General features: G+C 45.8%; 1 protein-coding gene across 3 annotated transcripts in view; it reads right to left on the reverse strand.

Moving 5' to 3' along the window:
• LOC130530796 (protein diaphanous homolog 2-like) overlaps positions 1-14,751 on the reverse strand; it is a 74,951-nt gene extending 60,200 nt beyond the window's left edge. For all 3 annotated transcript variants that reach the window (XM_057042271.1, XM_057042270.1, XM_057042269.1), the window contains exons 1-2: positions 14,742-14,751; positions 11,712-11,836 (exon numbers count right to left, since the gene is read on the reverse strand). In XM_057042271.1, the coding sequence (XP_056898251.1) occupies positions 11,712-11,801 (90 nt within the window). In that variant the 5' untranslated portion in view covers positions 11,802-11,836; positions 14,742-14,751. The remainder of the gene's footprint in view (positions 1-11,711; positions 11,837-14,741) is intronic.
• Positions 14,752-18,106: the final 3,355 nt, after the last annotated feature.

The raw sequence follows: 18,106 nt of genomic DNA on the forward strand, positions 1-18,106 counted from the left end.
AGAGGCTGCCATTTTAAAAATCTAAACCATTCAGGGACTCGTAGTTCATCAAACAAAAGCCCAGAGATTCAACTTAACAAAGCTTTTGTCACTAAAAGTCCAAAAAACAGAGTCGGGACACACGTCGGGCCCTCAGACGCGAGCCACGGCCAGTTCTGCTGATTGGATGCGGTGACAGAAGCTGCCTGCAGCACAAATACTTATTAGGTTAGAGGGGAAAGATTCCCCCATATGGCTGCTTTTCTGTTTGCACTTGCCCCATCAGTGGCATCTGTGACCCCAGAACCAGCCACATCTTATCGCCTGATGGCAGGACTGCTAGTCTTTACTGTACATGATGCTGAATACTAAATATACAAGCAGGAGCAATCTGTGGCCGGGAGAAGGAAACCAAAACTGTCCAGAAACTGAAATATTGGCCTTTTATACCGGGTGCAATTAAATATGCCCAAAACTCACCCACTCTTTGGCAGATTTATGACCATTTCCCTTCGTTTCAATGTACAATAGTGACTGTGTGAGTTTTCCGAGCGTTTTATGGCCACTCACAATAGACTCCATAATTCCTCATGTATTTAAAGTGAAGTGGCAGTTAGATTAGCTCCAGCAGAAATCTTCTGTGTGACTGGAATGCTAAGCAGAAGTATTGGGTAGCTCCTCTGGTGTTAAATGGCCTGTCTGTGTGCCAAAATATAATAATCTCTCAGGTGGTTTCATGCAGGTTTGTGCTTAAACAGAAGTAATGAAAAAACGAAGCTACGCAGAGACAAACGCCTACAGGAATTTGCTGAATCCGTCTGCAGACACATTAGACGAGTGCAGAAAGTCAATAACCATCTATGGTTACCTGAAGACCTGGAATAACACCTATAAGAGGGGGTGTAAGATGCATTACAATGACTGCATTACTGGGATGTAAATCAGATACTCCATTTGAACGGTGGGTGATTCATACTGGACCCCGCTCTTGCTTTTGTTGTTCAGAGCCTGAGTTTTTGCTTTCATTTTCTTCAGTAATTGTGATATTAATCCTAAATAATGACACAGGGAGTTATGTGGAATGTTCAAAACTCCAGTTTCAGCTCTGAAAGCGATGAATCCTCTCCCTCGCTCGTGCCATCAAGTCCTCTCGAAGTCATAAAAAGAGGGCTGGCAACCCACTTTTGAGCTTAGTTAAACTGGGAGAATGGGATAAAGAGAAGAAAGGAGACGGTAACATGAGAGTCTGAGTACGATGGAGTAATAGATGGGTGAGGGATGGAGAAAGAGGGAAAAGAGGGGGTCTCATCTCCTGTAAATCGCATCAACACGCTGAAAGAGAACAGAACGATGAGCATTACCACTAATCTTCAATCCACACCTTGAAAAGAACTCTTTCAATTACAAGACAAGTTTCCTCCTGTGATCTGACTGGATGACAAAAGCAGTAAATGAACAGATTACAGCATATTTACTGACCTACAGGAAGCCCCAATTACACTCTGCAGTAAGTGAGCCAGTTTTCGATCTTTTGTGGATATTTAAGGCAAACACAGAAATATCTCCAGATTTAGTAGGAAACGGTGGCAGACCTCATCATTAAAAATAATCTCAGATAGGATTATCAACTCCGATCAGATGTGCATTGGGGAAAAGACGTGATGCCGCTCTGATTCAGATCAAATCTAATAAGCTTAAATGTAAGTATAGGGCTTAGTATTCATTTGTAGATAGAGAAAGCCATTCTGTACATAGTTCACCTGTAATATGATAAGAAGATATTGTTGGGGGGATTAGGTTATCTCCCAGGAGATCTATTAGTGGATAATTTCTACTGGCTCTCTGTTGAATCATTACTTCCCTGGCTCCGATGTGATCCACACAGCCTCTTCTCTCCTTTCAACTAAAAGTACCGACACAATTACCGCACACACAAGCGCGGTGGAGGTTCAAATGGAGTGCGGGAAGAAGAAAAGGCTTCTGACTGAAGCAGGTGATTTTAAAGACATCCCCGTGATAAAAAAGCCCATCGTGACATGTCATCAAGCCGCACAAATGTGCTTTACCACTGTGTTAACCTTTTACCCATCACACCACAGCTTCATTTCATTATTTCCCAGAAGAAATCCCACATCTCCCCAAGGTTAAACGGAATATTCACGTTGCCTTTATAGCTAACAGTCCATTACACCAGCAGCCCGCTTTATGTTTTCCTCCTTTTGTCAATTTTTTTTTCTTCTCGTGCTCGTCTGTCATCAAAAACCTTCATGATTAAAGTTGCGGAGCCCTGAGCTAGCCTGCCGGTCGGCTCCGGAACGAGGGATCAGATTCAGTGTGGCGCGATCACGTGACTGCAGCCCAGTGGAATAAATCCATAACCCTTTGCAGGATAATAACCATGAAACAGATGCTACATCCACTGGTAATCATATCATAATGGCTAAAGCAACAACAAATAACAGAGTCTAATCTCAATAGCTTCAGTGGAGCTGGTTACAGCAGACTGGGCTCACGTTTGCACAATGACCGCAAGGGCATTAAACACATCAGTGGATCCCAACCTTTCTGATTACATGGACCAGACAGGAGAATGCTCATTAACAGAAGTGTAAAAGTAGAGAAAATCTGGATCAAAACCAAATCTGTAGCCCTGCAGCCGACCTGCGGGCACTGGGGACTGAAGCTACGTCTATGCTGCACTAAAAGTGAGGTTTTCACAGTCCGGATGAGGCCCCGAACGTGTCCCAGGACCGTATTGGTTATCACACAACCCTGAGCTGCAACAACAAAGAAACTTGACACAGATTCCATGAATGTCATTAGGGACACACTAGAACTGGAAGCACAGTCAACACTCCCAAAAGCAGTGAGGCTCCTGAGCAGAGCCAGACAGCTGAAATTCAATCCACTTTTTGTACCTGTTAGAAATCTATTACGGGCCAATAAGGACGCTGATGGGAGAAGGTTTGAGATATTTCAGGTCAGACATGGAGGTTAATTGTGGAGTTGTCTGTCTGGTCAGTGAAGGGATCACTGCGTGAAACCAATCCCGCGGGGAGGGCATGAGCGTTAGTGCGGATGGCATTCAGGAGATTAGAGCGGGCTGATGGGAGAGGGAGCGCTAGATTGAAAACCAGAGAGAGGGGTAACGAGATAGTGAGAGACAGGGATCTATAGACCCCAAATCAACACGTTCACTAGGCCGCCGATGCTAACTGGGTTCAGAAGTATGTTTAATGTCGTTAGAAATGGTTGCGTGTTCCAAACCGACAATGAAAACAGCTCCGCTAGCATTGAAAGCATGGGGATGGAACAGATGTCAGCAGGAAACAGACAATCAGCACGACAAACTGTAATTAATGAGGATCCACTGAGCAGAGAGAGTGAAATCTCAGTGAATTCTATCAGAGTTCTGGTCGCTATGGTTTTCACTGAGCCATTAACAACAACTAGTATGACAAGAAGCATGACAGACAACAGCGCTGAGGTTAGCAGTGAGGGATTCGCTACTGTACTTTAGTTTCATCAAGGTCAGTTTAAAATGGAGCGCGTCCGCTGTCTAACGGTGGCAATAAATACTTTGGGCTGTCTGTTCGGATGTACAGTGAATAGACGCGGCGCTCCTGTGGGCGCCGCTGCACCACAGACCCATTTTACAACTTGATCTGTGACACCCCCCCCCCTTCCCAATACATACAAACGCAGATATGAGAACACACTGAGGCGCTTTGATTCTCCACCGCGCACACATGCAGCACGCGGCGTCCCTCGTCACCTTGCTCAGAGATACACCAGTTCGCCACTGTCCTTAATCATTTTAATCACCTCAATGGGGAATGCCTCATTCACAGCTATCGTTCTGTCCTGCCTAGAAGCTCCGCCATGTCTACACTTTCTCTCAGCCCCCCCCAAACCCCCCCGCCTACAGACAGATACACACACAAACACAATGACGGTCTGGTGGTGCAGTCTGCACCCTGTAATCCCCTCCACCACATTTCTAGCCACATACCCAAATGATGTTATTATTGTTGTTACATAGGTTGGAGAGAAACTTCCTGCACAAATACATTTGGTCACATTTTACTCAATTTTACCTCTAAATTTCTAAAAAACAAAACAAAAACAAACCCATAACATTTCCTAATGGACACATGGATAATGCGAAAAGGACTGGTCCAAGCATAGATCTTTGAGAAACTCCTTGACTAACCCTAATATATGAAGATCTAGGCTCCAATCACCTGTATCAAAGGCAGCACTAAGGAGCAGCACAGACATGTTCCTTCAGAAACTGGTCTGTCTGAATGTCTGAGGCTCTACAACCGCACAGCCCTGCAGGTGGCGGAGTAAGTGGGCCACCGCCACCATCTCGAGAGGTTTAACATAAAGGTAAAGTGGGAGAGAGAGCTATTAGTTCCTAACACATCTGGCAGTAGCAGGTTGAAAGCCTGGGGTATGTAAACCGTTGATAAACTAAAGTAAGCTGGTTAGCTGGCTAGCTAATTTTAGACGTAAGTTTAATAAAATTGAGTTTAAAGGCTCATTGGAGTCTTCAGATGTGGACCCAGCTACCCTGAGGTTGTTCTTGCTTTCTTCAATTGCAACTTCCGCTATACAGAGGAGTGTTTTTAGTCCCTCCAGACTAGATAATAGCCTTATATTTTGGAAGTGCCCTTTTCAACTTCCGGGCTTTCAGACTGACGGTCCCAGAGTTACAGCGAGGGACAATCAAGGGAAACTGAAAGATCTTAAAGTAAGAAAGTGCTCTGTTCTTCAGATAATCCACAGGTGAGCGAGTGGATGCTGAAGTCATCTGCAAGAGTATACCTCCATCTCTTTTGCACCAAGATGAGTGGTTTGAAATTCCCTTTCAACCATTTGTTAATAACTCTCATTTACACATCCAGACTGTAGGAGGAGGGCAATGGAGAAGTCTCTCTCCAATGGAGCATCATGACCTTGCACACAGACATTTACGAATATGACCAACAGATCAAACAAGCCCGGGGCATCATAACCCTGACTGTGGCATCCATCACAAATGCGGCCCAAGAGCATATTCAGCCCACAGACTGCATAAAAACCACAGTCAATCATTCAAATGACTCCACATATATTTCACTTTATTACCTCTCTTACAGTAATAATGTGGATTTTAATGCCCCGGTGCACAGCTCATGTGTTTAACCTACATCTGGGTTATATTTTGGTGGGAAACAGACATCGACCTTGCAACAACAGGGCGTGGCAACACCTTGTCAAGCGTGAGCTGTGATAGTAACAGATCGATGTGTCCTCCGTGTCAACACCTGTACGTACACACACATCTGGGTGCACGGGTTATTTATATGTTCCGGCTAATTCTGGTGTTAGCTTTTCTTTGGTATAATAAAGCAGCAGGCAGAGCTGCACATCCTTTGAGTCCGCGGCTGTTGCCATGGTGAAGACTCTAGCCAGAGGTGCAAATTAGAACTCTAGCCTTTTACAGAACACTTGCTGCAACTGGTGCTGCACCTGCTACAAAATGGAGTTAGAGATTTATGTGCACGTGCACACGGATGATCTATTAACGCACGAGTATGTTGATTACAAAGCATTTTAATGACTTCAGAGCCTCCTGCAGCCACCATCACCCACAGTTTCCTCACCATTACTTCTATCCATCCGTCCGTTACCTATTCAGGTGGATCAAACGTATGACAAGTCACACAGTCACACTAATTAAGGTCTATAATTAACCTCATGTGCCAGTGTTTGGTATGTGGGAGGAAACTGGAGGACCCGGGAAAACCCACTCAGGTACAGGACGAACGTGCACAGGTGTGGCCTTCAGTCAAATCCAGAGGCCTTTTTTGCTATTTAAACGTCAGAGTGTGCAGACGATATCGACGCGGCGCCCACAGAATGAGATAAAAGGCTGAGCGCTCCAGTTAAGATCCGCTGTATCAAGGAACCATCAAGGACAAAAGCCTGGGGATCAACCAAAAGTGTCCATCACAGAAAGACAATTCAAGGTCAGACGCCGGTTCAGGTGGCGGTATGTCTCAGAATCCGTGTTGATGGTGAATGAAACGTCTGAGGCCCACCAGCACTTAATGGTTTGTGTGTCAGACTGAGAAAATGTGACCGCTGCATTTTTAAAATGCTTTTTTCAGTCGCTGTCGACTGAACTCTCAGCTAAGTGCTACATTTTAAAGGGTCACTTGGTGATGTAACCTGATACTTTAACCTGGCGATGACTAAAAAGTAGAACATTTTTACCACTGTAGCTTATTCCACTGACCTTTCAAACTGTAGAATGTCAGGATTTCACTGTAGGATGTTATTAGAAAGTAGCAGCAGATTATTGATTGGTGCAGCTCAGAACTGTGTGATCATACGTGCCGATTTATTTCTCAGATTGTTAACAATTGCAACATTACTTGTTATTTTGGTTGCACTTTGCTAGCATTCGGGCTAGCTGCTTTGAAGGCCACCATTTTGCAGGCACACTATGTTTGATGCCATCTATGGTGCAGTTGCTTCCTGGCTGCACCTGCAGTTGGTTCCTTCATTTAAACAGTTACGCAGAGCAAAACAACAAACAAATTAATAGTTTTTCCTGAAGTGCTAATGTTAGCGAGAAGCTACATCCAGAGAGATGAGTAACGATGTCTGAGGCCGCTCAAAGAGCAGGTGTTTAGAATTACAAGCCTCTCAGCTCATGTCATCGGCAAAGAATATCCTGCAAAAGCTGAAATTCAACACCGTTTTGACACGTCTGTCTCGGTGCTGAGTGGCAGAGAATGCCAGCCAATCCCCATTTGAAACGCGACAAGGAAAAACAAAGCCTGTCAGAATGAGTTGGAGAGACGTCTACTGAGAGCCACATGTGGAGAGAGAGAGAGAGAGAGAGAGAGGGAGGAAAAAACCCTTCTCTCTCTACACGACTCTGTCCCTGAAACACATTTCCTGCTGCTCCCCCCACAGTGGGTGTCTCTGACGGGATACTTTCTGTTCAACATTCCCCCTCTGTGTGATTGATGAATCTCATTTTGCCAATTAATGGCAAATCCCCTGTTGACTTCCATCAGATTACCGCTTTTATCTGCTACTCTTTCTGACTGTGATTCATTTTAATTAGCCGACAATTTCCCCACATCACTTCTATTGCACCTAAAACCCCCAAATAAGCACACAGTGATATACAGCCTCAATAACATTATAAAGCCATTCATTTATTCACAGTGCACGGCTTATGTTGTTCAAGGCCGAGTCTCTGCACAGGAGTCGAGACTAATGTCGACCATATAACATATAATCAATCAGCAAACATGAGGGAACGCAATGCGCCTCATTTGCATAATGAAGACTCTAATTTCAGCATGCAACAGCAGTCAATAAGTTTATCTAATTGCTTGCGGGGCTACGAATGTGAGCAGACTACAGGGGACAGCACAATGATCTCAGACAAAATCACCGGAGGAGACGAAGGACAACCGGCGTGGAGAAAATGTAAAAATCATTCCGCAGAAGAATCGTTAGGTCTCCCGTCTTTCTCCGTGCCTGTAAATAATAAAAAATCTTGCTGCTGACACATATTAAGGGGGAAATAATAACTCCAGTCACGTTTTTCCCTCCACTTGCATTTGATAGAATCATTTGCCAACAATGGGGCTGTCATTCAACTGAGTCTAAAGGATTTCATTAAAACATCAAATGAAAGTGAAATCATGAGCCATGACACTGGAGAGTGGGGGAGGCTAAGCAGAGAAGCGTGGCTTGTGTCTACTGCAGGATTAGAGCTCAGCAACAAGTGCTCAAGGGGGGCTTTGCCTGGAACCCAGGAGCCCATGACAAATGAGGACGGCTGGGTCTCTGTCTATTACCCTGCACTAAGCCCAGGCCTTTTGGGGAAGTAATGAGGTGCAGATTGCTGCTTCTGCCACTGGGTCCATAGCCTGACTTTGTGCAGAGCAGAAATAATCAGCAGAGGCCTCGGCCAACAGGGCAATGTTACGGTGACCAGACAGGAGAATATATATGTTACACGCATCGCAACCTCCCTGATACAGTCTGTCAGCAAAGGCAGCGTTAGTAAATGTCAGCGGCTGTGCAATAATATCCAGGAAGTCCGAATCAGAATGCAAACCAGCGCCGATGCACCGGTTTATGGTGGTTCTACTTCTGCAGGTAAACGCGACCCAGACGGGGAGCTTTGGGGACCCTCTCTGGCTCTTTTACACCTTCCAAGCAGCAGTTTATGTGGCATCAGCTCACCCTCGTCAGTCACACTGCCAATTATCTGTAGAACTGTATTTCTGGATGAACATTTGGACTGTGGTGGGTTAGCAACAACCCTTGAACATGGACAGTTAGAAGAAGAAACACCGTTAGCATGACAAAAGGTTTCTCAAAGTTAAAATGAAGCATTACTGGAGGTATCAGTCTCGCTGTGAGGTAATGCACGTCCATGTCTTATTTAAGGTAATTCCAGACCTGTGATACATTTTACAGGCTGTTTGTCATCAAAGCTAATGAGGCTGCAGTCGGTAAATAACAGAAATGAAATCCTTGAATAATCACTGGCACCTATTCTCTGCCTTGTCTTTGCAGTGATGATAATTAGAATTCCAATTTTAATTTTGGCGAACATGCCCCCTCCAAAACACATAAAAATGCGTTAATCAAAACCTCGAAATCTTCCCAGTTTCAGAATGCAGCGTCTGTTTTTCACATTTTCACGGAGGTGAGAGAAACAGAACTCAGTCGAGGCCATAGTATGATTTAAATATCTCTATTTATTTATCCTGGGTGGGTAAATTATGAATTTGGGATGATTAAAAGGCTCCACAGTTAATCTGTTCTCCAGTTAATTGGCCACATAGTTACCAGTGAATTTCATTAGTGAGGGAGAACACATGATTTGGGATTGGGGGGGGGTGACAGAAGGTGGTGAATTACAGACAGTTTTCTCTCTTTTTTTAAATATTATGAGAAGCTTCTTAAAGTGCCACCAGCATCTTTTAACCCAGTTTTCTTGCACAAACAAGCAGAAATAAACATGAAGGGTTTGTAAATAATCCTAGTTATTTCTTATTCAAACACATGAAAGCGAGGACTTAATGGGGGAGGACTTCTCCAAACAGAGGTGCGACATCAAGAGGGAGGGTATAAACCTTCAGTAGAGCATCCAGCACCTCCACAAGCACCACCAGAAGATCAAGGATGGAGAACACATGGGTAGACCGGGCTGAGGCGTCACCTCCAGTGGAGCCACCCATCAAGATTCAGTCTGGCCGCTCTTTCCTCACCCACAGAGCCGCTTCACCACCATTAATATTCCAGCACGCCTGACCTCAGCCCACGGCTCTACTCCATCATATCCATAACTGTGTGTGAGCGTGTGTGAGTGCGTGTGTGAGAGATACCCATGGCCTCTTGGGTGAAATAGAGCTCTCCGGGGGCTTGTGCCTCAACTCTACAGCCTTTGTGGACCCCATTACTTCTGACAGATAGAGATCACTAAACTGCTGAACAAACACCCCATTCAGTCATTTGCATATATTACAGTAATGGAAAGAGAAAAATGTATCAATAAAACCAAATGAAGTGCTTCCACTGAGCTCTTTCCTCCTTCCTCCTGTTCCTCCTCCAGCTGTTGCCATCAAATTCTCACCTCATTTTAGGGCAGTTTTTACTTAAAAGCCAAACACGTGAGATTCACAATCAAAATTGGCCTTTCAATCCTCAAATGAAAAATAAAATAATCCGCATGCCTGTGAATATTTGTCCCATTTTCCTCTCTGCGCCCCCCCGTCTTCCTCTCCGTAACCCCCCCAGAAACAGACCGACTCATCCGTCATCACAGTGTCCAGCAGTCAAGACGCCGCAGCCTCACTTAACTTTTCCAGGGGAGCTCAAGCATCAAATGCATGACTTTTACTTGTTGTTGTTCTTCCATCGTTCACGCTCTGAGGAACCGACATTCTTTATTTTTAATCCCTTACAAAAGCAAGAAGAAAAAAAAGTCTTTTGCCTGTATTGTGCTGAGAAAATGTCACCATTTTTTTTTTACAACTTATTCATTTAATGAATGTGTAAATTGAGTTTCAGTCACGCTACTGAATTAGCTTTTTAAATATAACAGCCACGCATTAAATACGTAAGGTCTAAAGCTACTGTCAGTTCCTACAAATCCTACAAATTCCTACAGATCTTGTTTGAATTTAAATATAACACCAAAAATAACCAGACCAAAAGCAAAACAAGCACGCTATCCCTGAATAGCTCCAGACGCTGTAGCCAGGCCGCCTGACCGGCCACAAAATGTGCACGGCTGCACAAAAGTGGCAAATGCATCTATATGTGTGCACGTACGGCGCGGGTAGACGTGTCATCTTTAAACCGCAGATGTTAAAGTTAATTCACCAGACATGCTGCTGATAGAAACAAGGCCAAAGAAGTCAGGGGCACGACCCCGCTGCATCTACGGCTGGATGAAACTGGAAATAACCACTGCTCATTCTGTAGCTTTACATCCCAGCAAACACAAGAACATCATTAAAGCTTATAGCACACACACACACACACACACACACAGAGTCATGTCTGCCGGATCTGAACTCCACTGTCTCCATTTCCTGCCAAAATGGGATGGAAGGACTGGAGATGGGGGGAGACAGGAGGGAGGGAGGTCTTTAAGGTCATGGACAACCAGTTTCTCTCTGCCGTGCTCTGGGGAGGAACTCCAGACAGTGAAGGAGAACCATCCTGCACTATATCTGCACCTCTCCATTTCCTCTCACTCCAGCCTCCTGTCCCTAAAGGAGTCTGCAAATCGATACCAACGTTTGGTGGTGGTGGGGGGGGGGCGGGGGGGGGGCACTTTCTGCCGGACCTGCTGTTCCCCAGCCAGCACCGCCGGGGAGGTCTCATCTTTGGTTTATTTATTTTAATTGCACAAGTTTAACTCCCGCTTCTGACTGGGAGCAACAGTTAATGTGTTAAAGGGGACGGATGATGTGCAAAGTCAGCCCCAATAAATCGGAGACACAACCGAGTCGAATCTGGGAACGCCCGCCCGCTCCTTCGATTACCTCTGAGTAATCTGTTCCTTTCTTCGTAATGTTGAAGACAAACGAGGCCGTTATTCTTCTCAGACTGGCAAGCGGGCCTCGAGGTATCAACTGATTTCCACCATTGATCAAAGCCGCAGAAAAGGACCGTCCGTCGGAGGAAGGGCGTCAGAGAAAAGTGCGGGGACGAGGCTGATTCAATTTGGGAGCAGGGAACCTTGGATGTAAGTGAAACGCTCCGTTATCAAAACAGGAGAGGTGCCGTGAGAGGAGATAGAGGTGGCGTGCGCGCGTGAAGAGCCTTGTGGCCGGTCAGGAGATGAAATCGGGAAGGGCCGATATGTTTGTGCGAGGGGCCGGAGCCCCCATTAGAGCGCCCCCGGGGGACAGGTGGCGGCGGCAGAGCCGGGTAAAAATAGCCACAGCCGTGGTTTCCACCTCAGAACTGGAGCAGGAGAGAAGCGCGAGATCTGATCAACATGTCACAGCGAGGCAGCCGGATTCATTCCCGCGGGTCCCCCGGGCGCCACCGATCACGCCGAGTGATTTAAACTGCTCGCAACTGCCAGGCGGAACACAAGCAGCACGCCCCGCTATTGACAGAGCGATGCATGAAAACGCCGCGCTACGTTACGGCGGGCGAAGGCCCGGGCACCAACGGCGGAAGGATATCGACATCTTTTCCACAAACTTGTCCTGCTCGTCGTCCGTTTTGGGGAAGTGCTCGATGTCGTTCTCCAGCCTCTGGATCTGCCGCTCCATCTGGTCATCCAGCGCTGCTCTTCAGGATCTCCGCAACTGTGGACGGAAAGAGAGGGAGGTTCAGACTCCAGGACGCCAGAGCGCGGCCTAGAACGCAGCTGTGTGTGTGTGTGTGTGCCTCATTAATCAGTGTGTAATCACTGCGTGGCGTTAATGTGGACTCAGATCAGGACTTTCAAGCAGAGGCTTCAAAGAGCAGAGGAGGATCAGATGGGACCAGGGTGTGGAGCCGTGTTCAGGCAGCGCTAACGGCTTTAATCTTATTGACAAACACGCCACACACACTCTGTTTAATGATTCAAATAAAATGTGGGGGCTTTCTTTACAAACAGCAGAATAATGCAGTCAGGCAATAATGGAGATGCGCTGATGACCTCTGTGACCTTTCATTGCCGTTCGTGTCGTTATTGTGTGACGTATGTGGGAGGTGGACTTCAAAGCAGCGACACCTAAATGAGAAGAACCTGAGAATGGACCAACATCATTTTCAGCATGATAAAGTGCAACAGAGTTGTGCACGGCGAGCCTCAGAGTTGGGTCCAGACGATTCGGCAGCCAGGCGCTTTGATTTCCTTCAAACGCTGATTCAATTCAGGATGGGCAGCAGTGATGACAGCTCTGTTCGTGACTTCCCAATTTAAAGCCGCGCGGCGTCACGCCTGCGGGGTCATTCAGCGGTAATTAAAACGCCGAGAGCCGAGAACGCCGCCCTCACTGACGCTAACTCACTTTCCGATATTCACTTTGAAGTGCGAGTACGTTGAAACACACCAGAATCCAACTCATTAGCTGTGTACAATGAGCGAATGCTATTAGCATAGAGTTAGTTTGCATTAAAACCAGCTGCTGGGTAGTCTTGCAGATTTAACATCTGGTTAAGTTAGCTAGCTACTGTAACCCTCTCCACTTGCCGTACTTTTCCTTGCTAAGTGTTTCGTCTTCTGGAACCTAAATTTGCTGAGGCTAGCTATATCTGCGCACTAAAAGTCCGATTTGGTTTGGCTTTCACTCCAGTTTAGTCTAGTTTCAGGTGGAACAACACGCCTAGCTGGACCAACAACGTGCCACATTTATGCACCAAATGAGAGAAAACAACACATATTTATTAAAAATGAGTGTAGCCCTGACTATAATGCACCTTGATTTATTTGTTTTGCTGTTCTAAACTGAGGTGATCAGTGTCCACCTGTGTCCGCAGATATAATTTCTTAACTTTTGGGATATCAGTTTATCTGGAATATTTTGAGGAGGATGAATCAGAAGAGGCAGATGATGGAGACGGTTGTACGTCTGAAACATGTAAAGTTATTCAATCGATTGCTGTCAGCAAGACCATCCAGTATTTTTCATTAAACCCTCTCCTCGGTGAATACTCCATTCCGATGTGCTGCGAGGTGCACATCAATTATTTAGAACGGACAGATGTAGTTCTAGTCTGGAAAGATCAGCATGCACTGACGTCTGGTCAAAACATCCCGGTTTTTCTGTTGTTTTGGAAGGCTTGACGACGTCTGCATCTCAACAACAGCCCGTTTAGCTAGGCTGCATCATCTCCACCCGTGAAGAAGCAGAACAAACCCCAACATGGCTGCAAAGCACCACCCACAATCCCCAGCCCGGCCTGTTCTGACCTCTCAAACCCTGATTCTCAGATTAGCAGCCCTATTTTGGCAGTTGGGATATAACTATCCTCCGGCTAACAAGCCACAGCAGGTAACCGGACACGGCTACGCATCGCAGGTCAAAGGGCATCCACCAGAGTCAAAGGTCAACCCCCTCACAGCGAGATAGGCGATAACATCATCTGGGCTGCACACGTTCCGCGTCCCAGCGGCTGCTTGGCTGACGTTCCCGCCGCTCCGTGTTGTTTTTGTTTTGCTGTCAAAAGTTATAATAGGCTGAAGAAGAAAAATCAGACAACTGATCTCATCGCGCAACAAAGTTCAGAGAGGAACGTAGTTAGAGCAGCGCTCACATCATCCAGACCGTCGGCCTCAGACGTCTGACAGGTCACAGAGTTTGATTTCCTAAAATAAATATCATTGGCGCAACTGTTGTTGTGGTGCTTCGTTTTTGTTCTAAAAGAACTTAATAAATTGCTCTGTGCCTCAGTATTGTCTGCCAAAAGCAACTCGGGCATTTCAAATTCCCTTTCAGGAGTTATGAGCTGAATTCTAACAGCTGGAGAGTCTCCGCAGCTCCTCCGTTTGGACCGAGTTTAGCAGTGAGAGATGGATTCAGCACCAACCTGGACGCAAAGCTAAGGTGCTAAGGTGCTAAGGTGCTAAGGTCAGGAGAGCAGAAAAACAAGTTAGCGTCGACGTCGTAGACGCAGATGAAATATTCCCAGCACATAAACAGCGGCTGACTCACAACAGCAAATCATCGGCTCTAATGTGGAGTTGCCACATTCACATGCCATCATCTGGAGGAGGGGGCAGCTTTCATTCTGATCTATGGGCGAACGACACCGGTGTTTCGTGCATGACCGTCGCTGCACTGCCAAAGGTCACAGCCGAAATTGCCTGCGTTTAACATTCCTACATCGAATAAAAGCTCAGCATTTAAAGCCGAACAGCCCCGTGGAAACGGCCAGCAAGTCAGAATGAAAGTGAAGGAAAAGGCTCTTCTGTCTGACGGTCCGGAGGAGGAGAGACGGGAGGACACCTGCCTTTGATCCAGTCCCAGTTTAGCCCTCTTCTACCCCATTTTTAAAATCAATTTGTTCTGTTGTGTCAGATTTTCCAGAGTAAACGACTCAGAAGGAGGGAAATCTCCGGTTAACAGGGGTAAACCTTGAGCAGGACCAGGCCCGCATGAGTCAGTACCTGGAGGAAAAACAGCATGTGGAGAACGTGCACACGGGCATCTCAAAAACCAACAGCTGCGGTCGATCATAAAGGCCGTCCATCGTGTGACGCACACGCACGTGGGCGCACGGACACTCTGCACATGGACAAGGACGAGTGAGAGGCCACTTATGAGAAATTCATTAAAAATAAATCATTTCAGAATCAAGGTTAATGCTCAGCGTGTGCCATAAATGCTAAAAGTGTCTAATTCAGCTCAGCGAGGCCGTCTGTACGCAGTCCCGCTACATCATTAGCATCTCTAGCCTAAGCTGCTTTTTAACCCAATATTAGACACTAATCTGGTTCCTTCACTGGGTTTTATGGCCTAAAAACCCAAAAATGACCAGGTGATAGTTCACATCTCTGACCTCACACACACACACACACACACACACACACACACGGATATCTGAAGCAGGAAATCATCATGAAAGAATGATCCTGAGATAACACTGATTAAGAACAACTTTAAACTGCGTTATTAACCTTACAGTGAATGTTAATTTGGTATTTTCGGAATAAAAACATCCTGACTTGTATTTGGAGATGAAGTGGAAGTACAGCAGAGGGAAAAAAGACAAAAGCGTCAACACAACTGTCCATGTTCCCCTTTCAGCAGGAATCAAAGCGCAGCTCCAGTCGCAGGAGTGAAAGTAATAGTGTTGCTGTGACAAAGCAGCCGCATTGTTCTTTCTGATTACTTTGGATCGTGATGTTAAAAGCAGCAGGCAGAAGAAAGTGGCAAATAAGGAAATTTAATGGGCAGCTAAAACCGAGGAGGTGGAGGAAACGTGGAGTCAAGCAGCTCGTTTTGAGTTGTGAGCCTTTATAAATAAGGAAAGATGAAGTGAAATGTGTATTTATTAGACAATAAATCAATGCTCCACTTACTTATTTCATATCATTTTTGTAAATAATTACAGCCAAAGAGACAAATGATATTGTAACATCATAACAGAGATTAGAAAATGCTATTGCGGCACAATTAATGCGGCTGGGAGGGACACAAATCCACGCTATGCACAAACAATCGCAACTTCCCATCAATAATTCACTAATTGCGCCAACATAAAACAGCAAATCCTTCTTAATTTTGCTCTAGTTCCCTTTTTCATTTGCATTTTCCTTAAACCCTGCGTGTAAATATCTGTTATTCCGATTAAGGATTTGATGGGTGATTAGAGCCGAGGCCCGGACACCATAAGGTTCTAATACGCTGCCGTTAATCTGCTGCAGAAATGATTAAAGGCCCAAATTTGTGCGTCAAAGTGACGGTGAAACAGGAATATATTATATATAAATAAATGTGGGCAGGTGCAATTTGTCATTTTTGCTTTTCCTTCATATCACCACGTAAATATATTGCTCGTGGCGTCCTGGCTGTGCTGTTCTAATATTGATTATAGCATTCATTATCAGAGCGACAGCACGCAGGAGGAGAACTGGAATGTATTTACTCTGTTTAATTCCAAACAGCAGTATCTAAAACAATGTTAAAAAGGCCCCATTAGATATGCAAAGTCTAAAATGGAGTTAACAGCAGAGGTTATTTCCACAGAATTAATTGCGTTTGGCAGCCATCAGAGCTCGACAGGAAGTCTCTGCAGAAATCACAAACAAAGTCGACGGATCCACAGGAGAACATGAGACTCTGACCTGGAAGCATGACAACAACCTGGAAACTGTAAGGAAAACCAGCTGGACTTTTGAACCGGTGCCATTGGAGATAAAGGAGCAGGGAGCCCACCAGGGTGGGACTGTTTCCACACACATGCCTGGCACGGACCGGCTCCAGGACTGTCTCTGCACCCAGAAGTTTTGGGTTTTTTAATGTTAAGGTCATTTTATTTTAGATGTCAAAGGCCACAGCTTCTGATGACCCATAAGGTCAGACACACCAGCCTGGAAACCTCCTGGAAATCCTTCGGGAGACGGATGCTAAACATTTGCTAGCAGTTGGTTTTAAAGACCAACTGGGAGAACTGTGTCACGACCTGTCAGAGAAGGTAGATGGAGGTCCAGACTGACCCGCCCATGTGGCTAATAAACCACAGCATGCTAATGAGGGCCACTCAAGCTGCTCTACGTTCACGTGTGGAATAAACCTGGACGGGTCCTGGTGGTTGTGATGGAGCCAACGATGTGAACGTGAGAGCACCAGACAGAAAAGAGCAGATTCTGGGGCCTGCAGACTTTGACTTCTGCTTCTAACCTCGTTCAGCACTTCAAAGTTGCAATTGCTCACGCGCGGGCGAGGCTATTTTACCTGACCCTGCTGAGGGACATGCTTGACTTGGCATTTTCAGGATCCAAGGGACCTGAAATCTGACTGGACTGATACACAGAGTGAAAACTGCGGTTCCGCTTGGATTAAAGCAGCGGACTGAAACAAGAACGCTGTTTTTTAACCTGGCCAAGGTTAAAGAAATAAATAATAACTTTTAAAATGTGTCCCGAGACTGAGACCTGAGTCCATTTGCTCTATACATGGGGGGGGGGGGGGGGATTATAAAATGCATTATCTGATGAGCTTCAGAGTTTAAACAGATGAAGGTACGTTGATTTAATTCCCAGACATAACGCTAATAAAGCCTCCCAGGGCTCCACTTCTATGGAATAGACAAATATCGATCTTCACTGTGGAAGAAAAAAGGCAAAAAAAGAGAAATGGATGTGCACGTTTTCAGAAATGTCAACGTGTTGCTTTCAGACGGGTGCACGACTGTCTGTCTGCACCCCCAAAACAAACACACCAAAACTGGTGCAGTGCCGACATTTACGCAGAAATCCTGCTTCCATCTCCTCCCGGTGTCGTCGTTACGGGGACAAACGTGTTACCTCCCCATGTTCAGGTGTGATCCTGGCGCCGGGCCACCCGCCTGCGCGTGTGACGCACGAGTCAACACACATTTTCCACATATTAGCAAAAAACCCCTTCGCACTGCATAATAAATGTGCACGACACATACAGCCGCTGTATGTGTTGTTAATCAGACCAAATCAGCCCGAAAACACACGATGCAAACGTATTCTTGCAATATGGAGGGCTTCTAATCCCGGGTTTACCAAGAAGGATGCGAGTGTCTCTGTATCGTCGCTCTAAATATTGCGATGAATAAATCTGCAGGTATATTAAAATCTGCGCCGCTTTTCTTTGACTTGAAGCTTTAAAAGTTTGTAAAGCCGAAGTAGACACGTGGGAAAACATTTGTGAGCATATGGGGCTCGCTCCAGCGAGGCGGCTCAGGTGGATCCCGGATTAGGTGTCCCAGTTTAGAGCGTCATTAATACAGGAGTCGTAGGAAGATGCTCAGTGAAAAAGGTCAGATCAATTCCTCCAACAGCTCCATCTGTCTTCATTTAGCCGCTACCAGATGAAGACTTCACGGGACATAATATCCCGTTAGAGCCATTTGTTTAAATAACTGTGCTAACGGGCTGAATGTAAACAAG

This window comes from Takifugu flavidus, chromosome 9 (genome assembly GCF_003711565.1).
Source record: "Takifugu flavidus isolate HTHZ2018 chromosome 9, ASM371156v2, whole genome shotgun sequence".
In the NCBI taxonomy this organism is placed as follows: Eukaryota; Metazoa; Chordata; class Actinopteri; order Tetraodontiformes; family Tetraodontidae; genus Takifugu; species Takifugu flavidus.